This window comes from Lonchura striata, chromosome 17, assembly GCF_046129695.1.
Source record: "Lonchura striata isolate bLonStr1 chromosome 17, bLonStr1.mat, whole genome shotgun sequence".
In the NCBI taxonomy this organism is placed as follows: Eukaryota; Metazoa; Chordata; class Aves; order Passeriformes; family Estrildidae; genus Lonchura; species Lonchura striata.
In genome coordinates this window covers 4,791,279-4,819,223 of record NC_134619.1, presented here as the reverse complement: position 1 = coordinate 4,819,223, position 27,945 = coordinate 4,791,279, and the positions used below count along the sequence as shown (strand labels likewise).

At 46.3% G+C, this 27,945-nt stretch overlaps 1 protein-coding gene and 1 long non-coding RNA gene across 3 annotated transcripts in view; both read right to left on the bottom strand.

The window, feature by feature from the left end:
- Nucleotides 1–551: 551 nt before the first annotated feature.
- LOC144247181 (uncharacterized) lies at nucleotides 552–6,196 on the bottom strand. The gene is made up of 2 exons (XR_013340887.1): nucleotides 5,193–6,196; nucleotides 552–5,090 (listed from the first exon to the last, which is right to left on the bottom strand). It is a non-coding gene; the product is annotated as an uncharacterized LOC144247181 (long non-coding RNA).
- Nucleotides 6,197–6,202: 6 nt separating this feature from the next.
- The window catches only part of CDH4 (cadherin 4), a 416,361-nt gene continuing 394,618 nt past the window's right edge, over nucleotides 6,203–27,945 (bottom strand). For both annotated transcript variants that reach the window (XM_021553526.2, XM_021553527.2), the window contains exons 10-16: nucleotides 22,646–22,899; nucleotides 19,444–19,586; nucleotides 15,317–15,550; nucleotides 14,040–14,273; nucleotides 9,836–9,975; nucleotides 7,838–8,002; nucleotides 6,203–6,461 (exon numbers count right to left, since the gene is read on the bottom strand). In XM_021553526.2, the coding sequence (XP_021409201.1) occupies nucleotides 6,255–6,461; nucleotides 7,838–8,002; nucleotides 9,836–9,975; nucleotides 14,040–14,273; nucleotides 15,317–15,550; nucleotides 19,444–19,586; nucleotides 22,646–22,899 (1,377 nt within the window). In that variant the 3' untranslated portion in view covers nucleotides 6,203–6,254. The remainder of the gene's footprint in view (nucleotides 6,462–7,837; nucleotides 8,003–9,835; nucleotides 9,976–14,039; nucleotides 14,274–15,316; nucleotides 15,551–19,443; nucleotides 19,587–22,645; nucleotides 22,900–27,945) is intronic.

Below are 27,945 nucleotides of genomic sequence, written 5' to 3'. Positions count from 1 at the left end.
GAGAAATACAGCTGGGAGAAGCAAGCTCAGGTTTGCAGCAGCTGGCCCAGGGTGCTCAGCCATTCCTTAAGACCTTTTTGGACCATTTCTGTTCCCTGGCAGTGGCAGGTGGAGGGGCTGGGTGCCCTGATGCAGCAGTCAGAGTGACCAATGTGTTAGCAGAAAGTAAAGATCCTGAATGTGCTGGCATTGTGCTAAAGCACAAAGATCTGGGGCTGCAGGAGTGAAATCACCACACAACTGATTTGTACCAACAGCTCAGTGCAGCAGAAATGGGTGGCTTTGGGATGTGGGAGGAACCTGCACCACCTCAGCCATAATCCAAACAACAACATGGGCCAGAGGGGAGCCATACTCCTACCTGTAATGAATGCAAATTTCTGCAGGAGCACCCAAGATCTCCAAAAACCCCACTGATGCCTGTGCCCCTGGACCTGGCTCACTGTGAGTATGAGAGCCATGAACAGTGACTGAGCTGGGGTGGACATGTGGGGAAGGAAAATGGAACAAACAAACAAATAAAATAATAATAATAATTAAAAAAAAGCAAGTGAGACTATTCAAAAGGGGGACTTTATTTTTATTACACTGGAGCCAGGCGTCAGTGCGCCAGTTCAGCTTTGATACACAATAAATCAGCAAACCTGTCACTCAGTTTGGAAACCAAGATTGCAGTGGCACTAAAAACACATTGAAAACATTTACTCTCTTCCCTTTTTTTTTTTTCCTCTTTTGTTTTTGGTACAAAAATGGTACAAACAACAATACAAAATATTTGTGCTGTTGGCGGTTACAAAAAAAGGTTTTTGAACTGGGTTAACGGACGCAAACTTTTGCTTTTGCGTGAATACAGCAGAACAGCAGAAGTCTTCCTTGAGAACAACCACAGTCATGCGGGCTGCTACACAGCTTCTCCATCAGAAAGGAAACATGCAAAATCATCATTAAAATAAAAAAAAAAAAGTGCTCCAATTATACATCTATGTGTTGGTGTTGTTGCTGTTTTTTCCCCTATTAGGTTTGTAGCTTCAAGCACTAACTACATTATGTACACTGTGTGTGAACAGTTGTATGTGGGGTTGGTGTGGACTGGAAAGAACTTTTATTTTCCCCATGAAGCTGAGTTAATTTGTGTGGGAGACACCTACGTTGTCTGGCTGCTGTTTTAAACACTTGCATTCATCGTGACACAGCATTTCCCCCCATCCCCTGGTATTTTTTTTTCACACTTAAAATAAGGAGCTCCAAAAGACATCACAAATAAAAGTTCCGTATTTTACCTTTAATATATATATATATTTTTTTAGATTAAACAAAGTTGCAATCTTGGCATATTGTGTGGTACAGACGCTGCACTGACCATTGCCTCTCTTCAATGCCCGAGCATCCACCCTTTGTGAAGCAGTTACAGCCACCTCTGAAACCCCATTTCTGAAGGCTGGATTTGGACCTGACTATCCCTAAAAACCCATGGGGAGCAAACTCCCCATCAGCATTGTACAACTGCCAACAGCCTCACCTGGTCCAACAAAAAAGGGGAAAAAATGGAAAACACAAAACCAGAGGCGAAACCATGACTAGAACGTGGGACACCTAGAACAGACTTGCCTATTTACTGTCATTAATTACCTGCTGAATCTCCTCCTTGCCTTTCAAGGCATTTCTGAGACTGACGCTGCTCCCAGCTTTAGGCTGCATGATAAACACCAGCAGGGCTGTGGGTCATGCTCTGCCAGGGGTGGCTGTGGGTTCAGCAGTGACACTGCACCTGCACTGTCCCTGGCTCAGGGATGTGCAATCCTCATCCTTAGGAAATAGGGAAGCCACACGTGTGGCTTGGGAACTCATCCCTGAGACAGCAGGGAGAGCTGTGCTGGTGTCCCCTGGCAGTACTATGGGGTAACAGTGGTGTTTTAGGGACAGAATACCCTCCACCTGCCTGAAAACACGCCCTTCCCCACTGCCTTGTAGGGTACAAAGAGTGGGGAACACTTCTTTAAATAGTTTAATGTTTTAGTTTATATTAGTCAGGGAATTAGGACTCTGATCTCAATGCATTAACCCCTCCTGTTGCCTCTCAGAATAAACAGCAACTGCAGGCTCAGCCAAAGGGTTCTTTGCCTCACCACAGCTCCTTGTAAGCTGCCTCCAGCTGTCACTGTGTCCCATCCATGAGGATCAGAGGGGGACTGAGTGATGGCAAATTCACCTTGTCAATGGGACGCCGTGGATTAATGTAATTTTTTTTAGCTGGGTTACAAACATTAGCAAGCAAAAATGTTTGTAAAAAGTGTTCTGTTTTCACTGCTGGATGTGCCCCTCGCTTACCTTCCAGCGATCCCACTGCAAGAGAAGTGGCCTGATGCTGCTGTTGTTGGTGGGGCTGTAAACCTCACAGAGGGAGTATACAGGGAGCAGAAAGGGGAAGAGGAAAAGAAGGAGGAGGTCCTGCAGAGGGAGACTGAACAGAACTGGGTCAAAACACAATAATCTGGTTGGTTTGATTTATAGGCTCGTGGGATTGGAACGGCTGGATTGCAAATGCTGCAGGAAAAAATATCAGCTGAATTTAAAAAAAGTCGCCAATGGAAACAGGTTGGTTTATTTTTAATCACTCGAAGAGTTTTGTTTGACTTAGGTTGCATAAATGTTCTTGAAAACATTAAATGTTTAGACAAGCTGAAGTCAGACAACATCCCCTTCATGGCTAGAGCGGCTCCTTGTTGCACAGCTGGGGAGAGTGCACTGCTGATGGCCTGGAGCTGCTGTCCCACACCCCTGGCAGCCCCTCCCCACCCGGAATCCCTCATCCCAGCTAAAACTGCAGCAGATGTGAAGCACCAAGTGCTCTGGAGCAGGGATTGAGCTGCTCTCCCAGGTGAGCAGTGCCAGGTGGATGGCAAGGCACAGCTCACGGCAGAGACCTGGCTTGGCAGGATCCACACGAGCATTCCAGGAGCCACACGGAGCTGGCAGGCAGTGGCACGGACCCGTGGATGGAGAACCATTGGCCTCACCTGGCCCTCGAGCTGAATCCTCCTCCCGTGTTGGTGATGGGGCTACGGCGATGGACACCAGCAGCAAGAAACACCAAGTGTGTTTTTATTATTCACTGTGCCTGTGCCCAGGCAGCTTCTGCAGAGGTGCAAAGCCCTGGTGGTGAAATATTCCAGCCCGTGGCTTTTCCAAAAGAAACAGGGAAGAATCAAGAGTGCCATGGGTAAGGAAGAGAGGCTGCGGGGCCACGCAGCCTCTGTGCCAGGTGGCTGGGAGCAGGGGGCTGTGAGGTTTGCCAAGAGTGGTCAAGAGGAGGGGGATGGCACACGGCAGAAGCAAACCAAGACTTTCATGGAGGCCACACAAGATGACTGAGTTCACAACGATGGAATGGGAATCTGGAAGAGTGTCAGGTGCTGCCAGCCCATGCCCGTGGTGTGACATCCTCACCTTGCTGTGGCCATTAGTGCCATCCCTCTCCTCTGAGGTCCACATATTGCCTCCTGGTCTCCTCAAGAACCTTGGGTGAGAGTGAGTTTGCTCTCTGAGCCGTGAAAGACAAACTGACCCATTGACTGACCGATCAAGACAAAAAGAAAGATCTCACCCTTGGTAGTTAATAACATCCTGGTAATGCTGAAGTCCCCTCGGGCAGACTTTTACCATATTCCACTTCATACAAGACACATTTCAAATGCTCATTAATTTACAGAAATTGCATTTTATAGAAAATATGATACAATGAAATATAAAATGCAGTAGGAGCATTTCAAAAATCTATAGAGACGATCTTGCAGCCCAGTTTACCCTCTGAAAGGTGCCCACTCATCACCCCAAGCTCTCGTCCTCTCATTCTCGCTCTCGTGTGCACGCGCTCGCTCCCCCCGCCTCCCCCCCTTTAACTCTTAGCATTCAACTTGAGAATCAATAGAGATATCAAAAAAAGCGTGATTATCCCCTGGACAATCACCTTCCAATACTGTGCACATTCTTGGATTTAAAGGAAAATATATCTAAGCACTTTTACAAGTTTTAGCGAACCCACTGCAAAATCGTCTGCAGAATATAAAACACAGGTAATCCAAGATTTCATAGCACATTAATTAAGTGGCTCATAATCCATTAAATGTGGTTTATATTACACATCCATGCAGTCTAAATCATTTTACAAACATTAGACATAAACCCACTAGTCCAAATCAGTAAAGGAAAAATGTAATAAAAAAAGCTAATAACTATTTGTTATTGGTTAAACTGACCCTACATATAAACTAGGTAGTTTGCTACCATTTATAATACTGATGTTGAATTATGCCTGGATGCTGCAAAACCTCTTGCTTACTTGGCAATGCTTGAGCATATTAACCACAAGATACTTAACAGGCCCTCGTTGCACTTCTTCTCCAAAAAAACACATTTACTACAGATAGCAGCGCCTACCCATCGAATAGAAAGGACACACATTAGCTGAGTTACACGATGTTGTTGAGCTTTGGCTACTAATGCTCCAAGGCATTAATGTGGTACTAGACTAACTCCATACTTAGGGATGGGAAAAGTGTGGGTAACCTGTCCCTGTCCTTGGCACTGCCTCGGCCGCGAGCGGCACCACCGCACAAACCCTGCCTCAGCCCGGGAGAGCAGCACTGGTGCTGGGCACCCTCAGGGATGGGGACACCAGCACCAGCATCACCTCCTCACTGGTGCTGGGCACCCTCAGGGATGGGGACACCAGCACCAGCATCACCTCCTCACTGGTGCTGGGCACCCTCAGGGATGGGGACACCAGCACCAGCATCACCTCCTCACCGGTGCTGGGCACCCTCAGGGATGGGGACACCAGCACCACCTCCTCACTGGTGCTGGGCATCCTCAGGGATGGGACACCAGCACCAGCATCACCTCCTCACTGGTGCTGGGCACCCTCAGGGATGGGGACACCAGCACCACCTCCTCACTGGTGCTGGGCATCCTCAGGGATGGGGACACCAGCACCACCTCCTCACTGGTGCTGGGCATCCTCAGGGATGGGACACCAGCACCACCTCCTCACCGGTGCTGGGCATCCTCAGGGATGGGGACACCAGCACCACCTCCTCACCGGTGCTGGGCATCCTCAGGGATGGGGACACCAGCACCAGCATCACCTCCTCACCGGTGCTGGGCACCCTCAGGGATGGGGACACCAGCATCACCTCCTCACCCCGCCGGCGTGTCTGTCGCTCACGAGGTCGTGGGAGCCAAAACGCGGCGATAGCAGAAAAACAAAGAGATGGGCCTTTGGTCATGTCACCATTTACTTCGTAGGGTTTAGGCAAGGGCTGTCGGAGATTTCTGTTGCAATAACCAAAGGCTTTATCAATGCTATAGTTCTATGCAGCTACATTGAGTGTGACCAGGGGCCAGCAGAGCCCTCTGGTCGGTATTTTGCATCTGATAACACTGAATTATATACAACATGATGACTAGTTCACCACCTGCTGAGGCTTAAAGATGGCTGTTAAGATTTTGACTCAAAACATCTCCCCCCCTCCCCACCCCCCATCTTCTTCCACCCCAGAATGAGTCACCCCCTTAAAAAAAAACCAACAAAACAAAACAAAACAAAACAAGGCAAAAAAGAAACAATCTCCACAGTTCCTTTTTGTTAACTCCTTCCCAGCTAGAACTGGCTTAGGGTCACAGGGAGTGCTGCCCAGGATGGTTGTATGTTTGTTTTCATCACTCCTGAGATTGAAGGGAATCTGACACATGCACCAAAAGGCACTTTCAAATATATATATATATATATATATTTTAAAAACAGTGCTTCTGTTCTAAGAAATTCAAGTTAAGACAGAGTACCTTTCACTCTCTTTAGTCATAAAGCAGGTAAACGAGCAATATCCCAGCTGACATTATAAAAAACAAACAAAAAAAAAAACCCAAAAAGAAACCTGCAGCAGAGACAAGTGTTCATGCGAGACAGCTCAATATTCTAGGAAAAAAAAATACAACAGAAAAAAATAAAATAAAAAGAAACCTCCTATATCACCACTAAAAATAACAATACAGTCAGCAGGGGATATTAATTAAAAAAGCTGCCACATCTGTACAGTTCTTGCTCCTGCATCGGCTCTTTTCATTAACGTTGTCTGTGGGTTTGTTGGTTTTTTTTGTTTTTTTTTTTTTTGTTTCCTATATTTTTTAATCCTTCTTCTTTTTTTTTTTTTTGTAATTTTTTTTGTAATTTTTTTTTGTAATAAGATGAGGTCAGTTTAATCTTCCTCTCCTCCCCCGTACATGTCCGCCAGTTTCTTGAACCTGGGCCCCCAGTCGTTCAGGTAGTCGTAGTCCTGGTCCCCGGAGCTGGAGGAGTTGAGGGAGCTGACGGAGCCGGCGGTGGAGCCGCTGCCCTCGTAGTCAAAGACCAGCAGGGAGTCGTAGGGGGGGGCCGTGGGGTCGTTGTCTGCTGCACGCAGGCCCTGGGGGGGGAACACACGGTGTTAGTGCCCACCGTGGGGTTTGAGGGGGGTCTGGGCTGGGGGGATGCTTGGCATGCCCACAGCAACGCTGAAAGGGAAAAATTATGGTCCTGAGGCTTCCTGGATGCACCTCCAGGTAGAGAGCTTTCAGCTGCCCCCAGCAAAAAACCCAATAACTCCCAGTGTCCTTAAAAATTGTTATTTCCAATTGTTTATTTCCTATGATCCATTTCTGGAGCTGGAAATCTTTCTGTCCTGGCAAGCGTGCCCTTGCTGGGGTTGCCTGTTGAGATTTCCAGCTTAGCCAATGAAAGTAAAACCAGCACCCTTCCTCTCCCACCAACATTTTAATTTTGATGATTTCCATTCCTTTAGGAAAACAAAATTAAAAAAAAAAAAATCACTCCTGGCAAAATTCTGCAATTAGGACAGACGTGGGGTGTGGAATCCTGGGCAGAGGGCTGGAGAGCATTGCTGCTCCTGTGCAGTGTGGGCAGCAGCGTAGGCAGGCCATGGAAATGGCCTCGGGATATGGAGAAAAAGAATTGCTTTGCTGCAGAGCCCAGCGTCAGGAAAAGCCGGGTGGAATAGCCCTGCAATAAAGCAAATGTCCCATATTCCCACCTTCAGAAGCCCTGGCCTCAGCGTGGGGAGATGGAACTGGTTTCAGCAGCAGGGACGTGTGTAAGGACAGCGAGCCTTCACAAGCACGGACGTGTGTAAATGTGAGGGAAGGATGGGCAAAGGGACAAAGGAAGAAGGGATTTCAGTGATGAAAATGAGAAAAGCGCAGCAGGAAATGCATGTAATAATAGAATTAAATGGCTGTAACATTTATTTTTCTGGCTTAGGAAATGGATGGTGTGCTTTGTCTCGGAGGAAATAATGCATTGATTGGTTTGTAACCACTCAATCACTCAAAACTAAAAATGAGATAAGAAATACCAAATGGACAGATATTTGTACAGGCAGATAAAGGAGCAGTAATCTAACATAAAATAAAGAAACCCTCTCTGATCTGAGTCTCTCTGTGCTGCAAACTCTTTGAGGCTTTACACCAAACAGAGCTTACACAGGAAGACACAAACTGCTGAAATAATTACAATTCCAGGAGCCACAAATGGCTCATTCTGCCTGGGTTCTGAAAAGCATCATGTTTGTGACACCCACAAGACAGAAATCTTGGGCTTTTTGCTGACCGGTGCCTTCATTAGGCCAAGCCCTGCATCCTTTGCTCATACCACTCCTTGCCCTGGTTGGCATCAGATTTCTGGTCTGAACAGCAGCACTGCTTGGTCCGTGCAGTCAGGGAAACCTGACTTTAGCTGGCTGCTCAAACTTTGAAGATGTGACACAGGACCCCCTACAGAACATACCTCATTAATAAAATCACCAATATCCCCTGGATGTGGGATTACTGGTCTTATAGGATACTGTGGTTCAGCACCAATAGGTCTTTCATCCACCCTTCTGACTCCAGGTGTCTTGTTCAGCACGTGATCCATGGTCTCTGGCTGCTGGAGCTGGCTTAAATCGTAATCCTGTGACAAATGGGAAGGCACAGTGTGAAACTGGGAGCTTTTCATTCACATTACCTACTCACTCCATGTGCAAACAAGTCAAGGGCTCTAATTCTGTTTCAGCTGAAGTTTGATGGCAAATCTTATCCCTGGGTATGTAGCACCTCCATCTGAATTACAGATGAACCTGACCTCTGAGGAGCTCATAAAATTGACCTCCTAAGAGTGTATCTTATAAGTTAAATTCAATATTTAAATACTTTCTGAATATTTCACATAGTGTCTAAATATCTGGGACAAAACCCTGCCTTTTGTTTGCATGTGCATAGGTGTACACATAACTTTTTTGAGAAAATACACAATATAATGTAGAGACGCAGAGTTAGTAGACATATTATTGCAATTACATTTCTACAGAAGTAAAAACATTAAAATGTGTATTGCATTTATGCATGGAGACCTTTCAAAGTAATTATGTTCTTTTTGCTTGTGAAAAATCCCAACAGAATAGGTTTCTATCACAAAATGAGAACCAGGTAATATTTCATTAAAAATACATTCATGTAGGTAATGGTGTTTTGCTGCTTATCCTTTGCTGTTATTTTTAACGAATCCTTCCTAAAATATTTAAGCCTACTGTGTAGTTGCCTGAAACCAGATACTTCAGCTACTTGGAATGCTTAGAACAGTGCTTTGTTCTACCAGGAACACTATCCTTGTGCTCAAGTGATGGAATCTCCAGGAGCAATATTTATAAATAACTTGACAGCGACAGGAAAAAAAAAAGCAATGTTAATTGCGAGGATTTTTCTGTGGAGTAAGAACTTTTCAAGGTTTGGGTAAACTCCTGCCTCAGAGTTTTCCATGGCAGCTCTCACCGGGCTCACTGCTCACCACTGGGACCTCCACGGCAGGATGTGCTGCAGTGGTTTTGGGGGATCCCTAAGCACTGACCTGGAACCATGCAGTCCAGTTCAACGAGCAAAAATAAAGCCATTAAACAATGTACAGTCACATAACCTGCATGAACATTGTATTGGAGAGTGTCCTGGGCTCTTTACTCATATTTGGTAGGAGTAAAAAACCGGTGACTTCAACATGAGTGACAAAACTTCGCTATTTTTTAGCTGAGGAATTGGACACGTAGCAGTGGAAAAGCACATCCCAGGAGTGCAGGCCAGGGAGGTTTTCATGCAATATCAGCACTGGTGTCTGTAGGAAGAGGCCCTGCAGGAAAGCTGACGTGTTCAGGCAGCCTGTGGCTCAGGGCTCTGTCACCCAGCACAGCTTTGCCACCCCGTGCTGCGTGGTGAAAGAGAAAATCCCCAAATCTCTTTAGACATTTCTCACAAACCATGTCCAGAAATTAAAAGAAATTAAAGGCACATTAGAGACGATTAAGGAAAGCCCAGAGAAGATCAAAAAACCAAGGCAAGAGACTGCAGCCACATGGTTGGGCAGGGCAGTAGCGACTGGTTGGTTTTATGAAGATCTCTGGTAAAATATACAATTTTAATGACTTAAGTAACAAAAATATGGTTTGAACATGAGTGTCAATGGAGTGATTTATAGTTCTTCCTCAGGAAGATGCCTAGGGGGTAGAAAAATCCCTGTGGCACTGGCTTCCTGGCATTGTCCTGTTTACACAGGAGCGTGTCCCAGTAATATCCTGAATGTCCTGGACCTGCTGGCCCTCCACCCCACCAGGAAAGCCAATAAAGCTGCCTGGTCATAAATAAAGGAGCACAAACCTTTTTTGCATGTATTTTACTAAAAACAATGTGATTACTGCCTTTTTTTGGGAGTACAGATTGCACAGCTGCTCCTCGGCCACAGGTCAGGGGCTCTTCTCACCTGGTCCTCCTCTCCACCTCCCTCTTCGTCGTACTTGAGGATGTTGTCCCGGACGTCGTCCTCGGGGTCGATGAGGAGCTGCTTGGTGTGGCGCTCCTTCTCCCGCCGCTTCATCCACACCACGAAGAGCAGAACCATGGCTGCAACGGGGAGGGAGCTGCGTGAGCTGCTGGGGACCTCCTGCAGCAGGCCAGGCTGAGGGTGTCCTAGCACATCACCTACCCTCACCCACTGCAGAGAACCTCACTGGCTGCTGGCAGGAGGAAGAAAATGTTAACCTATTGCATGGTCTAATTTTTAAGGGAGAGATCAGTGAGAGCTGTAAATACTGTGTCACATTCCCACTGCAAACATTTCTTTAAGATCCATCACAGAACTGATTGAGCTGATATTAATCAGGACTAAAACACACAATCAAAGCAGAAGAAACCAGGAAGTGTGAAAACTGCAGCTCTCGGAAAATATTTGATCTGAATCCTGAGTTTTCAGGATTAGATTTCCACCTTTTTATTCAGGGACATAAAGATGAAGGGAAGAGAGCTGCAGAGAAGGAAGCAGGTGCAGATGCCAAACGTTTGTGCACAAGGGGCTGTTCCAGCAGCGTGGCACAGGTTCAGATCATGAGCCCTGACTGTTTTCTGCAGCTGGCCAGGCAAGACTGATCTGGGGAGGATGCACAACACTGAGTCCTGTAATCCAATTTGGCCTCCCCCATATTCTTCTTTGGTCCATGAGGGAGGCTCTTTAGACTTCTGAGATCAGATTAGCCAGGACATTAGCACATGCATTTGGCCATTGACTTGGAAAGCAAATCTCAGATCATCTGAAATCCTTTCGGAGAGCAGGGCTAGCTTTGCAGAACGAGGGAGAGCAAATCTAGTAGCACAGAGCCAAGCTCCTCAGGCATCAGCATTTGCATGCCAGGCTTGGCTAGTCTCTCTCAGCACAGTAACTGGGAGAGATGAGCAGTTCTTGAACCATGAGGAATTTTTTCCTTTTTAAACAGCTTTACCCACAGGGAACACTGGCTCACTGCTCCACAGCCTCACCCTTCCAAGGGACACCCGTGTCCCAGGGGCCGTGTGCTCCCTGCGAATTACTGCATGCAAGATATCTGGGAACTCAAGTCTCCACTGACATAAGGCAGCCAGATCTTGTCTTCTTCAGGAACGTGTTAATACGTTTGTTTTCATTCTCACACTCAGTAGCTGCAAGTAATGCCCTGAAGAATGAAAGTTCAGTCTGGGCAGCTGCTGCAGTCACACCTCCCACTGCTGTCCCCTCTGTTCTCCATGCAAGCCCCACACTGAACTGCAACGGTGGCAATTTGCAGAAGGGAGCAATGGATGGACAGTGGAGGTGGGAACAAATGTCCCAGGCTCATTTCACCTGGGTCAACCCTGTGCCAAACTAACACAAGCAAACTCAGGCAGGATGTGAGATCCCAAAGTTTGGGGGTTTTACTTGAGACCAGACCCTGGGGACATGGATGGGCTGTCCAGCTTGCAGGAGGAGGTGGTTAGAAGGATCCAAATTCTTCCTCCCAGCACCAAAGTGTTTATACCCAACAGGAATTCAGTGAAGGGATTGAAGAGGACGGGACAGCTAATTACTGCCACTGTGTGCCACTGGCACATCCCTGCCTGCCAGCTAACAGAATTGTTTTCAGATAGTTCAGCATTTCTTTAATGCTTATCCCAGATCTATTCAATAAAGAAAAAAAGAAAAGGAAAGAAAATGTAACTCTCATCTGTAATATAAAACCTCAGCTATTTAGCAGACTATTGAAGTCCTTTTTTCATTGTTCCTTTTCAAGTCTCTCACAACAAGATACCTGACTGGTCCACAAAGACAATATTATAATGGTTACTGGGGTTTATCTTTTTATTTCCTTTTTTTTTTTTTTTCCAAATGATGCTTTTTCATGCACTTGTGGAAAAAACGGTGCCATTAATGCCTTTACAGCTACCTTGGAAAAAAAGCCACCTTCAAAGTGTCAGTGGTGGATGTAGTGCACTCTCCTTCCTTTTATTCACTCTGCAGAATGGGAAGTGCTATTACTGTTGTTAGAACCATTTTCGCTCTGCATGTAGTTTTCCCTGAAATCTATTGTCTTCACCTTTCACAATTTTTTACTGCATTGCTCTTCTAAATGTGTTATTTGTGCAGCTAATACATCAGGCAGCAAGAAGAAGAAAAAAACCCCTTTGAGCAAAGGTAAAGGCATAAACTTCCTTCACAGGAGCAATCTTGGATCTGCCCCCTTGCTTCTTCTTCCTTTTAAAGTCATCCAACTTTGACCTGCTGACTCTAAAATGGACAGATAGCACAGGAAAATCCCTCTTCTGCCTTTTTCTAGGCTATTGTTTAGAAGTCATGATACGAAACAGATAGAAAGGAGGCAAAACACTGGAAGGATGTAACTGTAAAACTACTCATTGCAAATTACATTTTTCATCACTGATACAGTGCTTTGCAGCTCTCCAAGATAAAAAAAAAAAGTCAATTAGAATTACAATGAATGTAAAAATAAGCTTTTGTAATAAAACCCGTAATTTAAAATGGGATAATATATCTGAAAATGGAAAGAGGAATCTCTTAAATCAAATGTCCTTCAGCTGAAGTTAATTTCAGTCAATAGGATTTTCAACCGTTTTAAATTGTATTTTAGCACTGGATTTATACAAGAGCAGCAAAAAGAAGACCTGTGCTTAATCACTTCTGTGGCTCCAGTGCAAACTTTGAGCCCAGAGGCAGCAGCAAACCTGCACAGCAAAAGGAGGTGAGGGTGATGAACACCTTCATCTTCATCGGGGCCCTGAATAACCACTGTGGCTGGAGGGGGCAGCCAAAACTGGGAATGTGGGGCAGCAACTGGGCACAGGGATGCTCCATCAGCTCAGCTGGGCTGGGACAGGAGCAGGGGCTGCACAACCACCCAGTTCCTTCCTCACTCTCCATCCTGATCCAGCAGATCAATTACACACCAATACATTCCCAGCACCAGCCCAGGATGTGGGGGGATGTCCAGGGGTGACCCGTTCTCCTGCTGTACCATGTCATGTCCCCATTAGGTGACACCTGGAGCATACTGCTCTGTCTGCTCTCTGTTAAAATGCACTGGGGGTAAATATTAAATGTGATTTAGCACCATAACTCCCATTAGCTTTAATGAGAGTCCCATGGATTCATCCTGTGTTTCTTGATTAATATTTACCTCATTGTTCATTTCAATGCTTGTTTTTATCCATTCCTACTATGCCAACTCCTGCTTGAAGTTACAATTATATAATTTTTACTTTTTAAGTGGGTGCACACATGGTTATTGGTAATGCTCATGGAAGCTTGGGACTGACAGCACTCCTGGGCAAAAGGGATAGTTTTGCCTTGAGGAAAGGGATGGACAGTCCTTCTCTGTGATGTATCCCCAGTCCTCCATAATTTCTGACAAACTGGGACTCCTTCCTCTAAAAAACTCATAATCCCCCCAATCCGAGGTAATTTTAAAAGCAATAGGAATAACTACCATTCTTCTTTTCCTTGGAACAGCCAGAAAAACACAGTTCTGCTCTGGCTCTGCAAAGGACTAGCCAGACTCTCATATCCAGTGTATCTGGTACTGAGAACCAGCATATCCACAGCCATCAGACATGAGAGCTGTGGGAGAATCTGACTGAGAAATTTGGAAGAAGCCTTCAACCTCTTCCTGCAAAATGTGGATGATCCTATCACACTCACTACTTACAAGTTGGTGTCAGGTGTAATACTGTTTGCAAAGCTACTGGAAGTCTTAGAAAGACAGGTCTGACTCAGGCAGAGCTCATTTTGCTGATGCTGCAGTGAAGGAGGTTTGAATGCAGATGTGTGAACCACCTCCACAGCCCAAGCATGGGGAGCTGCCCTCTGCATAGAGCTCGTAAATACAAGCTGTAGGAAAGAACAACAGGGAAACATGAAGGAGGGTAGATTTAGAGCAGATTTTGGGAAGAAATTCTTTACTGTGAGGGTGTGGCACAGGGTGCCCAGAGAAGCTGTGGCTGTCCCATCCCTGGAAGTGTCCATGGCCAGGTTGGATGGGGCTTGGAGCAACCTGGGATAGTGGAAGGTGCCCCTGTGTGTGGCAGGAGGGTTGAACAAGATGAAATTTAAGGTCTCCTCCAACCCAAGGCAGTCTGTGTTTTAGGCCAGGCCCTGTGGTACTCACTCAGCAGGATGATGATGCAGATCAGGATGGCAATGATGGCCCCCGTGCCCAGCCCCGCAGCAGCCACGGCCCCGATGGTGGTGCAGTCGCCGTTCTCGTCACACGGGCACACCTTCACCTTGATGACAGAGGTGTTGTACAAGGGGGGGTTTCCTGAGTCTGTCACGATGATGGGCACATCATACACTCCTGCTTCCAGGTACATAATCCTCAAACTGAGCTGGGCATAGTCCCCTGGAGACCAGGACAGACAGACAGACAGATGACGGACATTGGTAGAGCCTTGCAGCCACATTTGTGCAGGCTTTTCTGCTAGAGCCTTCTTCTGAGGTTAGCAACAACACACTGGGCAGGACAGCTTCAGAGCTCTGCCACAACAGTCTGCCCAGCAAGCAGCCTGTGCTTTGTGAAGCACCGTGTGCTCTCACTGCTGCACTCAACCACCTGCATGCCATTTGCAAATCCACGTGCACGTGTTCAAAATGGCATCAAACACAAACAGGAGAACATGGATAATGCTTCCTGAGGCTGGGCTGTCCCTGGCCACGTGTGCAGGTTCTGTACTCTCTCACCCTTCCCCCTGATGATTTTGGGAACTCGCTGATGACAGGCACAGCCAGGTAATCCCGTTGTGACTGAGCCCTGAGCTGTGAGGACACGAGCTGTTGCCCCTGGTCTAGCACCTTCTGCCAGACCTCAGCGAGAGGGACCAGCATTGAAGCCAAAACCAGCCCACAACTCCACGCTATTTTCCATCCTCTGCTGAAACTGCCAATAAGCAGAGCAATTAGGGCCATTTGTGGTTGCACGCTGCAATATAAAAATCCTTCACATACTGGTAATCTTCACACTTACCTAGCCCTCCTGGTTCCATGGTAAATTAAAAGGCTGCCTTTATGCAATTATGGTCAGAGAAATGAACATTGATCCTGATTGTGGCTTATGACAATTACACTGGAGGAACATAAGGAAGACTGATAATAGCTTTTTTCCCCTTGGCCATTATGGATGATTTATACTCTGTTCACTACTGATAACTGTTCATAATTATGAACTGCATTAAAAAAAGCCAAGTGCCAAGGCTCTCAGAGTTATGCTGCAGGTCTGATACAAATCACTCCTGATTAACTATCTTGTCTATAATGTCAGCCATAATGTGCTTTAAAAAATAAAAATCGGATTAAAAAAAGTGAGGAAGTTTTGAAGTTGGAAGCCACACGTGCGGCTCGTTAGTGAAGCAGAGCCCAAATGTGCTGAGGATTGCCTGCCCCATTTACCATTGAGCCGTGTGATGGTCCAGTTCTTCCTCACTGCAGATGGCACACTTGGCAGCTCGAAGACGAAGGGCCCCACGTTTGGATCGATGTCAGCGTCGGCGGCCGTGATGTTGATGACATTGAGGTTTGGCTTCTCACAGATCTGCGCCTCCTTGGGCAGCAGCTCCGGGGCGTTGTCGTTGATGTCGATCAGGTAGATCTGCAGAGTGCCCGTGCCGCTGGCAGGGGGAATTCCTGCACGGGACACAGGGACCCGTGAGCACCGCCTGGCAAGCAGCAGGATTGGCAACCCCACAGACCAGCCCCTCTCTGCCTCACAGTTCCAATAAACCAGGATTTCACCTTCCCTCCATGGAGTTTATTAGGGACATACTGCGCTTTCATGGTCCCTTGCTTTATGTGGTATAAAACTTCCCCAAGCCTCCTAATGTTGCTGTTTTTCACTCCTGCAGAACAGGAGGTTGAGCTCTGCAGATCTGTAGCCTGCAGCAATGCCCCTAGTCAAACTAAAACTGCAAGCAGGTGATGCCAAGCTGCTCCTGCAAATCTTGGTAATGGCTGTTTTGAAGAAGAAAATACATTAGAAAGAGAGCTGACAAGAGGAGGAAGAGGGCTTGGAGGGGAGAAAAATCTACATAGTGTAACCCATTGGTCAGCATTAACTCTAGCACTTGCTGGCCAGTTTTCAGCTTTGCAGATCATTACTCTCCTTCAGAGAAAGTCCAACTCCCCAGCACAACCCCAGCTTTAGTGGAGAGAGATCCCTGCTTGAAGTCCACAGTATGAGCCATCACCAGACCTGCTGGGTGATGCCACTAACCCCCAGCAGCAGTGTTATGTCCCAACACCCAATTCCCCATCCTTTCCACATCTGTCCCAACCAGCAGGGATGTCACAGCACAGCAGTCCTGGTCCTCCACCCCTTCTTGATGGAGAGCCACCTTTGTCAGAATAATGACTACTCACACAAAGTAGTATCTGCCCTGGCAGGAGAGAACAGCCTTCCCAGAAATGGCACAGTGTTTTTCATTTCTCTCCCCACACATTTAGCTCTGTGCTGGCTTGCCCTCTGCCTGCCTCTCTTATCTGGCAGCATGGCTTCAGCAATTCCTTTTAAAGTCTGTGTTTTCAGTCCTGACCCTTCCTCCCAGTGCTAGGTACAAAGCCACATAAACCACTTCCCCATCAGGCTTCTGCTTCCACAGACCATCCTTCCTACATTCCTTTCTCCATGTCTCAAGGGAGCCTCAAAAATTCTGCAGGAGCCCTGGAAATCCTTTTTTCATGGTTCCCACATAAGCTCTTCAATCGTGGACTCTCATCCTTTCATCTTCTAAGCATGGGGTAGGTCTCCCTCTAAAACAATGTCTTTTGATCAGCCTTGAAAGCTTCTGGAGAGGCAGACAGCCCACCAGGATACCAGGGCTGGACATGAAAACTGACTTTTGGGACCAAGCAAAGTGATTTTACTGCTTTCACATTACCCAGAGTATCTTCTGGGATAAAAGGACTGTAACCTCTGAGACAGACTGAACACAAACCCTCAGTCCTGAGAGGCACTAACTGGCACGTGGCTGAAATAACCTGCAATTGCTGCACCTACAAATGCACTTTTGTTCGGCCATTGAGTATTGTTGGGATCCAAGTCCTGGTATTCTTGTTTCTTTGTGTGCAGTTCTTTCCCTAAGTCCAGTTCCGGGGCAGTTTTAGGAGCAATGAAAAGTAAACAATTCTTTAAATGGCCAAGTCCTATAAATTTCACATTATTTCAACTGTTCCATATGGAGAGAGCAAGGACATGGAGCAGATACTGATGTGCAATGAAGGATCCTTGGACTACATCCTCAGAGATGAGGACTAAAATTGCACCACTGATTCCAGTGGAGAAGCTGGTCTGATCCCTGAAATTAAGACTGAAATATTAATAACAAAAGGAAGAAGACAATACAAATTCTGCATCTGCATTTAATTGTTGAATTTCCATCACTGCCTTTTTCACAGGGCCAGTGTCTGCATTCCCACAGCAAGGTAGAAGCCCAGGTGTTCAAGCTCAGCCCTTTGTTTCATGAAACCTGATGGAATATGACACACTTATGCTCTCAGCTTCCCTGGGAGATTGGCTGAAATTGGCTGAGGGGATCAAACACTGGCAGGCTCCACTCCTGTGCAGACACAAGTGTGATCCAAGGGACTCTTTCCTCAGAAACCAGGTCAAAACCGTGCTCTTGATTAGGACTCCCTTTTTGCCCTCCTTACATTGCAGCCAAGACTTTTCTTAAAGACAGGATCTCCACACTGGAGCCCAGGGAGAGAAAGAGAACACGTCCAAGGAGTACTGGCTAAACTTCTTTTTTATCACGTACTGAGAATAGTAAAAAGAACTTCAAGGAAAGAAGATGCTGCTGCTTCTTCAAGAGAGAAAAATCCCCAGCAAAACCCTTGACCCAAAGCTTTTCTTTGATGCTGGAGAACCTGGAACTTGGAAGCAATATGGTAAGAGTCTATTAGCCTAGATGAAACTTTAGCTGTTATCCTAAGCACTCTAGACAGAATTTTAAATAAGGTGTTGCTTTATGTGCATTTTAATGGCTGCAATATACCAGTGATAGATTAATTTTTCAGAATAAAGAGATTTATCTAGGCCCTCACTTTCTGAGCTGCTGAATGATGGATGTGGAGGCGCTGATGCACTGCTGCATCAGCACCACAGCCAGGGAAAGGGGTTAACTCCACATCTCATTGCACCAAGTGCCTGAATTTGCAAGGTCAGATGGTGAGGATTAGGTTGATAGGTTCAAACTCTACCACTGCATCTGTGAACAGCCTTGGCCTACTCATTTGTTCTGTGGTTTTCCAGATGAACACCACTAGCCCCATTTGAGAATATTTTAAATTTCCATGTCCTGGTTGCCTTAATGGAGAGGAAGCTCGGGATGGGGCTGTGGGGTGAGTCCTACCACTCATGGTGCAAAGAAGGGACAAAATGCACTTCTTGGTACATCTCCTCAGCTCTGAAACTCTTCCATGAGTTTCCCTCACCCCTGTGACCTGGGATGCAGTGATTGAAGTGATGCATGGAACCCCAGAGGGAGGAACTTTTCCTTAGCCCTGCAACCATCACTGAATCTGCTCATAATGACCACGGCACCTCCAGCCTGAGGGATCACACAAACACTGCCCTGAAAGCACCTGCAGAGTATGAGCAATATATTTAGGTGCTCACAGCCAAGCCTAGACTGAGCTGTGCTGCTGAAGCCAGGCTCTGGTTTGAGTGCTCAGCACCCTGCAGTGGGAAATGAGGGTGGGTGAGGGGGAGGAAGGCCTTCTCCTTGTCCTGGGAAACTCCTGAACCTTTTCCAGATGGAGGAACTGAGGAATGAAATACCAGCATGGGTGTAGTTATCAAAACTCATCAGTTCCTCCTAACAGGATTAGGAAGAGAAAAGCCGGCCAGCAGTACGGGGCCACTTGTCCTTGAGCAAGGCCAGCACAGAAGTTCTCAGTGCCGACTGCAGCAAAACCACTGAGTGATCTTCAAAGAGAAGAGCAAACAGAACTTCTCCAGGAGATCTGACTGGCCTGAGTGGCTTTGGTGATAAGCACAGCAGCACCCAGATGATCTGATGATGGCTGCACAATTCAGGAAGGCAGTGGCCAGAAAGAACCCAGCTCCAGTGACAGACACACCTTTTATGAAAGCCACCACAGTTTAACAGATGGGCTTGTTTTTAACACCTTCCTGCCATCCCATAAAATTATTTCTGGCTTCCTGATGGAAGGCTTGCTGAATGCTCTGATCAGTGCCTTTGGGAGGATTACCAGGACCGGTGTGCTGGCAGCCCCTGGAGAGCACATCCCTTTGACACTTTTTTAAGTCCAGGCTACACCGCTACACAGAACTCCCCAAATCAATTTTCCATTTGTCCTCCCTTTCCCTTAATAACACTCTCCATATACTGCGCACATTTAATTTACTCCAGCAATTTCCCGTCCCACTTTCACATTTTTGACCATAAAAACCTGGGAAAAAGATAACTTATACTGACAACTCTGTCAGGGCATCATTTCTCTTAATGCATCACATTAGAGTCTTATTGAAGCATGAACAATGTGAAGCCTGGGCTCACCGTTGTCAGCCGCCAAGAATGTGGCCTCGTAGACATTATTCTTAATGTAGTCTGACTCTCGATCAAGGACAGCAGCAGTAGTGATCTGACCATTTGTGGCATTAATGTTCAGCCAGTTTGCAGGATCTGACAGCTTGGAGTATCTACAGAGAAAGGAAATAAATACATGGCAGTCTTTTCACTGATGTATCCTTAATATTGCTTGAAATACGTTTTTTTCTGGACTCCTGACCTGTGATTCAAAGGACCTTTGGATAACTGGTTTTGTTGACAAACACAATGCTAATTGAGTATCCGGTTTTTGACCTTTACAATTATTCAATTTTTCAATTACTTTAGTTTTAAAGGTTCTTCTTTCCGCTAAGTGCCACTTACATGCCAGTTTCCTGCTGCTAGGAGAGGACATTTCCTGAGGTCTCTGCAGCTGAGCAGAAACAGGGACCACTGCAATCATATGCCTGAATTAGAGGATGGATTCCTGCTTTTTTCCTGCTCCTGATCTTGCCCTTCTGAAAACAGGTTTTTAAAGTCAAAGATATTCCTGTTTACTGCCCACCATTAATAAACAACAGTTTGGGAATACCAAACCATCAGAGTCACCTCCCAGCTACTCAGTCAATTCACAACTGTTTATTCATGTCCCGTGAAATCAGCTGAGAACATGGGTTTTTTGGGCAAACTTTTCCCATGTTCTCCAGATCAGTGTGTTCAGTTCTCCTTCTTACTCGCTTGTTTTCTTGCTTTTCTGCCTCACAGTTTTGTACTGTTGGAAGTGAGATGGACCATAACTATCCAACTGGAAGCATATAAATGTCCAGACTATAAATTACTGAAATAAGCAAAGAGTAGCTGAGCTTGTTTAATGGGTAACTCAGACCTGCTGATAATTTTATATAATTTGTCATTAGATATGCAGGTGAGAGCATTACTGGCTTCTGGTGAATATCCCTGTCCAGAATTGGGCTATTTGAAGCAGAAACTCAAAGGGAAACTTGAGCTGAGTCAATCCATGTGAAGAGAAAAGCAACACACAGCTGCACAAACTCCTGCCAAAGGAAAGAATTACATTTCATGGAGCTAGACTCTTTGGGATGTTTTCATTTCAGTATCACTGCTGTGAGGCTCCTGCCCTTTCTCTGCTAAAAGACCAGGAATCCAGTTTCAAAGCTGGCTTTGTGAATGTGTCTGTGGCTAATGAGGATAACCTGAGGTGTGACACTGCCCATGCCAAGCTGTGCATTACTGGAGATGCTCCTGCTTCCTCTTCTTCTATTTGTAAAAACTCTATTTCATCAAAGACTATTTAGGGACTAAAATTTGTATGCAAGGCTCTAGCAGCTGGATCAGCTCTGCAAAGTGCTTATCATGGATCTGTAAGTTTGGCCTTTTGGGTATCTTTTTTCTTAACTCACCAATGTCAACTGTGAAGTAAAAAATAAAATACTTTTTTTACATCTCACGAAGACAGGACCCCAAAACCACCCCACTGCTTCTTGAAAAGCCTGGGCATTGGCTGTCCTGATGCAAAGGGAGAGAGATTGTACTGGGGTTTGGACATGAGGTGCTGGTGGATGCACAAAATGCACGTCCTGGAAGCCCTAGGAAGAGACAACTCAAGTAACTGTTCATACTCACAGGATGCCTTAGCAGACCCTACACATGCCCTGAGCAATGACAGGAACAGCAGGAGCTCGTTTGGATTACAGATCACCCTCCTCCAGGTTAGAGGGGGTACTCAATCACAAATGAGTTGTTCTCTCCTCTGAAAACCAGCCTTGGTACAGACATCAGGGAAATAAAGACCCTTCAAAGGCCAATATTTCAAAAAGAACATAAGAAAAATGGGCTTGTTAGTTAGGATGGTCTCTTTCCTCCAAAGTCACAATGCCTGTCTAAAGACAACACGATGAGGCAGTGAATAAACTATCATTTTCTAGACCCGACAGCTCTGTGCCAGGTGAAATATTTCAAACTCTTCCTGACACAAAATGTCACAACTGATGCAAGTTTAAGTGGCCTCAGCCGTGGTCACATCATATACTCAGGTTTTGTCAAAAATACCACAGCTCTTAGAGACTGAGAGCAAAAAAGAAAACAATTTCTGTGGATGTAAAAGTATCCAAGAGCAGGAAATGCATTTCCTGCCTGCACAGAAGGAGCCGAAATAGTTGTGAAAGTGTCACAAGGACTCATTCTCACCTACGCTTTTCTGCCAATTATTTCCTGCTGGGAAGGCTGTGAGCCGGGGTCCTGGACCCTGGATTCAGTCCCTGGTCTGCCCAGGTGGGACAAAACAGAGTCAGTAACATCCTCCTGGTCACAGCATGAATTAAAAGTGATTTTAAGCTGCTTGGATAGAAATCTGACTTTTACAAGGTTAAAATTTTGCCAGCTGAATCGCATTCATAGGGAAAGCAGCTAAGGAGGAGGTTATGTTAGGCAGGTGCTCTGAAGAGAAAGGGAAGGTTGGAGGAAATTGCACCTACTGGGAGCAGGCAAGGGGAGCACTGGTGAGATACAGACCAAGTGCCAGCGGCCTGTGAATGGGTGTTTGACTGCTCAGGCAACACTGAACAATTTGGCACTTTAAAAGCCTGCCCAGCAGCTGTTTGTAACCTCACCAGCCTTGCTCTGAACTAGCCGACATCTCCTCTTGCACTGTGCTTTTAAGCAAGGTTCAACCTAAATGCTCTGGAAGCAACACAAGGCCTGATTAAAAATCCCAGCCATTCCCTTTGAAAACCCAGGCCTAGCCCTTTCTATGCCTCAGTTTCCCCCCATAAAATATAAATAACAAAGATGGTTTTTTCTAAACCTCTGTGTTTACGAAATGCATGAACCACACAGGTCAGAGCACCCTGGGTGAGGCAGAGCCAAAGACAAAGCAGCCCTGACCTCTATAACAACGTGGCAATCTGCTTCATTTGAAGGTGTGATCTGCCCCACAGCGAGCCAGTAGCACAGGATCCAACTCTGCTCTCCTTGACCCAGCTGCTCAGAGCTTACCTGGAGCAGGGGGTTTGTGGGTTTACAGGACGCCGTGCAAGCGCTCGACTGCAGGTGCCACTCCCTGCCAAGATCTCATTCACATCCCACCATTTCCAGCCAGTCTGGAAATCAGCTTCCAGCTGCTTGGCTCCCCAAACTCATGCAGCTGAAGCCCCCAGCTGCAGGGGAGCCCCCAGGCTGCCTGGTGTCCCACCTTACTGCCTGCTGCATGAAGCGATCGGGATCCACCGCCGAAAACGTGGTCAGGACGGTGCCCGTCGGCACCCCTTCCTCCAGCCTGATCAGCTTGTGGTTCGTTGGGAAATACGGAGCTTCGTTGACATCTGTGACCGAAATGGTGACTCCTGCTGTCGACTGGAAGGACATCTGGATGCCACTGGCCAGGGGAGCTTGGTTTGATACCATCACTGTCAGCATGAAAGCTCTGTTCATCTCGTAATCGACTGCCTAAAACAAATAAACAAGCAAGTATAGAGCCAAGCAGAGGATAAATTCTACCTTCTGGCTGGAAGCTGCAAGACTAGAAGGCAGATGATATCAAAGTCATAGCCTGATCTTGTTTCCTCCTGAGCTCAGTTCTTTTGAAGGTGTAAATCCAGAGCAACTTCAATCCAGAGGAGAATTTGGCCTCCCAGTTTTTGGAGGGTCAAGTAGTTAAAAAAATTCCACAAAGGAAAAACTGCAAACAGCAGGGAGCACTTGCCCTGTGTTTTGTTCCAATGCTAAGTGGTTTCCAAAAGACAACCTGCCTGTGAGGAACAAACCCACCTAATGCAACAGGTGGAGCCTGTTCAGAGGGATGGGACAGGCACTTAGCAGTGCTATTAGCACTGAAACTGCTGACTGTGGAACCAGGACAGTCTCTGTGGACTCATGAGCCTGAACGGCTCTTTATTTTCCCTCTTAAATGAGTTTATAAGCAAAGGTGGAGCTGCCAGGAACAATCCCTGGTCAGGTTAAGCAGGTGGTCCTTCCAGTGGGGCCTCTCATCCTCCTGCAAGGCACCTCGTGGTCTCTGGAGGTTGCCTACAGCTCTTACAGCTGGGTTTTGCTGCTGGGAGGCCACAGATCTCTTCTCAACACACACTTAAAGACAATGTGCCTGTCCCAGGAGCCAGACAGAGTGAAAAGCCTTTGCTGGCACGACTGACTGAGCCCAGTGTAATAATAGTTTCTAAACCATCCCACTAATTATTATGAGGGAAGTCACTAATCATCTGCCAGAGAGGTTTGAGCTATGCAGGATCACACCTCTGCTTGTTAAAAACTGCTTTGCCGTGATTTATAAATTTAGAAGCATATCCATCCTCCTTAATACCTTCTCCTGAGCTGAGTCTGCAAAGCTCTCACTCAGGGTGTAAAACGCCACAGCTACACCGACTTGGACAGGGATTTACAGCAGCAGGAGCTGCCTGCCATGTCCTGTTTAAAACCCAGTATTGTCAGGAGGGAAATCAAATCATAGGAGCCTACACGAGAGAAACAAATTTCAGGGGCAAAAGGTAAAACAGCGGAATCTCTACTCGATTGAAGTGCAAATGTTCCCGATGCTAAATGGCTTCCTGACAGGCAGGGCCAACATTTAATAAATAAAAGGAAGCATAAAGACTCCCAGTACACCCACCCGTGCTGACTCACGGACTTGTGCTGCATTCAAAACCAATGCATGCTAAAAGTTCCCATTTAAACACCATTCAAGCCCTTGAAACAATTTGACTAATGCATTTCCTCAATTTCTTTTCACACTCCCTCTAATTTATATTCTCCCAGTTTTCTTTTTTTTTTTTTTCCATGCTGCTCTGTTTGCTAGGCTGTCCACAGCCACCCTGCCCCTCCCTCCCAAAGGGGCTCAGAGGCAGCTGGGGGCTGAGCAGCTCCATGGGGAATTTTGTGGGCAGCTCCCTGCTGCTGATGCTCAGGACACCCTGACCACACACAGCTCCGCTAGGATGTGGCCTGATGTAAAGGAGTGAAGTTTTCCCCCCCAAAAAAAATGTAGAGCTGCTCTCTCAACTTCTTCCTCTTTCTTCTGGTAGCAAGAAAACTTGGGCTGCAGAAAAATCATGCAAGGAGCAGAGCTGGACCAGGATCAGGCACTCCAAAGGCTGTCTAGGAGGCATCAGTGTCACCAAACAATGTCCAGCACACTTCAGTCTGCAAGACAGAGCTGATAGGCTCATTTCTCCTCTGTCTACTGAATCCTATTTCATACAGTTTTGTTAAAAAAAACCAAATATATATATATATATATATATATATATATATATATATAAAGGTAGAATCAAGAGTCTGTGCTGTCCTGGCAGTTTGGGCCATTGAACCCCATGGGACAGCAGCCTCTTGCAGCCAGACACTGTCCAGCCCTAAGGCAGAACTACTTTCACACCTTAATAAGCAATTTATACCAGAACTGTTCATACCTCTGCTCCCTAAAACTGCCTTCCTCTGAGGATAATGGTGCACAGAGCACTCTGTGCTCCTCACACCACACTCACCCCTTCCACCTCCATGCATCTCACTGGAAATGCTGTACACTGGTCACTTGATGTGGTTTTAGGGACATGGTGGACCTGACATTGCTAGGTTAACAGGTGGACTTGATAATTCTAGATTTTCTTTGATTCCATGACAGCAGGATCCTGAAAAAGCCCACAGAGCTGCTACATGTGGGACAAGGACATGTGGGACTCTTGCCTACTTTTCACTTTCATGTCCAAGAAGCACTAGACATGAAATTAAAAAGCAGCACTTTTGCAGGTACTCCTTGCTGGATGGTTGGTGTGTGATCTGGCTGTGAAATATCCCCTGGGGATGCTGCACATCCTCCTCCTTCACGAGCACCTCGGGCCTGGCTGCAGCAGAGCGATGCCAAGGGCTTGCCACGTGTCGTCCTTCTCTTGGGGTACTTTGAACTGAAGTGAACAAATTTGAACAAATAATAACTGAAGCTTCAGCAGCATCTCCATTATAAATTCACAGCTCTGATCCATGCAGAGTTTATAATAACATTTTACTTAGCTGGTTGCCACAGGGCAGCCACTGCTGCTCTGGGAGATTGTCTTCAGACTCCGCGGTGTCTCGTCTGAGTGGGAAGCTTCCCTCTGCCCTTGATCAAGGCTTTCTTTGAAGATTAGGGTCTTGCACAGTTATGGAAATGGTTTGGAAAGGCAAGAACAGAAATGGGAAATGTTATACTTTTGGTGATCACACTGGAGCTACAGATGGGATTTTGCTGAGGGCAGCTGCAAACTGGCCCCCATGAGCATAATCTGAACTCCAAAGGGAAATCTGTCTTGGAAGGATTTCTGGCCATCCATTTCAAGCCCCTAAAATGCTGGTGAAGTGGTGGGATTCTGCACAGAGCCCCCCTCCCTGTGCTGTTGCTGTCACTCCTTTGATTGCAGCAGGAGTTATCTGTGAGTGGCTTTGAAGAACCACATGAAAATCCAGCCATGTAGGGTCTGTAAATAAATGGTTCATTACTTGACTTTAATTTTTTACCTGTGTTTTCAACCCACACCAGTGATCAAACCAGCAAGAAACTGCTCCAACACAGCAAAGAACAAGATCTGACTGGCCACCCAGTCTGATGAGGATACATCCCCCAAACCTTTAAGCATATTCACTTATTAACAGAGAACAAAATATTTCAAAGAAGGTGGAATCCTAAGAGTCTTCCCTTCTTCACCATGAAAATTTAATCACAAGCAATTTCACTCTTTCTCCTTGCTGAAAATACACCAAAAGCCTCCCAGCCAGATAGAGGTAGGGAACCCTTGTGGCCAGGAGGATCAGGTGAGGTGATGTAGTGAAGACATCCAATGTGATTTCAAGCTCTGAGCTCATCTTGATGAGATCGGATTTTCATGTGGTTCTCTGTTTTGTGATCACTGTGGGTTACACAGCTGTGGAAAGTCAACATCAACATCAGTGGTGTCTTGACAAATCTGCCCTGCTTTTTGCCTGCAAGTTGTGAATAAGGGATGGTTCATTATGCACAAGTCCTTGTGCAGCAGTGTTGATCATGCAAATCGCTGTTGTTCATTTTGATGTGCCTTTGCCTGACACTTTGCAATATTAAGAATAAGGGGTCTTCCCGTGCTTGCAGTGAAAATGTTGGCATTTAGATTTCAGATTGGCTGCTGATGTCAGTGGAAGTTAAATTTTTGCACTTTTCTTCATTGAATGTTTTCTTTTTAAGCAGAAAATACAGATTTGGATATGTGTATACTTGCACACATATGTACAACCATATACACGTGTCTAAGATTGAAGAGGTTTCATAGTAAGAGCAACAAAAGGACCTTGCTGAAATACCATCTGGCAGGTAGGATGGTGTGTCCCTTGAAGTTTCAGCAGAGCAGCATCTGCAGACACACACACTTAGCCCAAGGGCCAAGGAACAGGACAGGCTCACACGTTCCTGCCAGAGTGACCTCACTGGCATCTCACTGATGCCACTTTTCCTAAGAGACAAACTGTGCCCATTAGGAATGACTGCAACTTGTTTGCAGTCTATAACAAGGAAGCAAGGCTCAACACAGAGCTGTTCTTGCATCATGCTGATCTTTAAACTTAGTATTTCTAGCTATATTGTTGGTTAAAACTTTCTGTCAGGGAAGGCCAGACTTATCAGAAGGTGCTGCCTTTATCCACCCCAGGAGGTACTAATCCTCTCCACATGCAGTGTGTGTTGTGCAGCCCCTGCACATCTCAGCAGCCTATGTGTGATGTCTTTGCTGTTTTTTGTAGTCAGAGGGAGCATCCACAGGTATCTGATGTGGGAAGAGCTTCAGTGAAGGGATCCAGTGATGTCCTGGCTGTGTGTAACAACTGGAGAAACACTCACTGGCCTCCAAACTGAAAGAGAAGCGAATGCTCCAATGAAGATAGAGCAGTGTTCCTTGGAAACATGGGAGCAAGGAAGGAAACACAATTTGGCACTTGCAGCAGGTATCTTGAGGCTTCCAGCTCTACCAGCACATGGAGGGAAGAAGGGACGGTGGATATTTCTGGTTTGATTTCTTGGGAGTCTTTAGACAAGATCTTCTGCTGATCCAGCCCGGCGGGTGACTTTGGGTGGAGCTGTCCTGAATTGAGGATCTATCCCACACTGTGTGTTTATCACTTAATACCAGGAAAAGGAAAATCTCTCCAACAGTTTTGTTGCCAAACAACTCAGTCAAAGGGAAAATTTACTTCGCTTCTGTTGCCAGAAAATTCACTCCTCTCCTACACTCCCTGCTTTCACAGAGAATCTCTTGACTGACCCAGGCAGTGAAACAGTGCCCTTGATCCACACCAAACAGGGGCTTTTCTGGCTCAAGAAGGGCAGGGCTGCCCAGCCCAGGCTTGTTCTCTTTTACAGAGCTCAAAGAGCCAAGGAGAAGCAGGAGGTGGAGGTCAGGTTCTGGTGCTGGGAGTCTGTTCAGCATGTGAGGCTTTTTTGAAAGCTCAGGGTGGGCTGGGCTGAGCTGGGAAACCCAGAAGCAG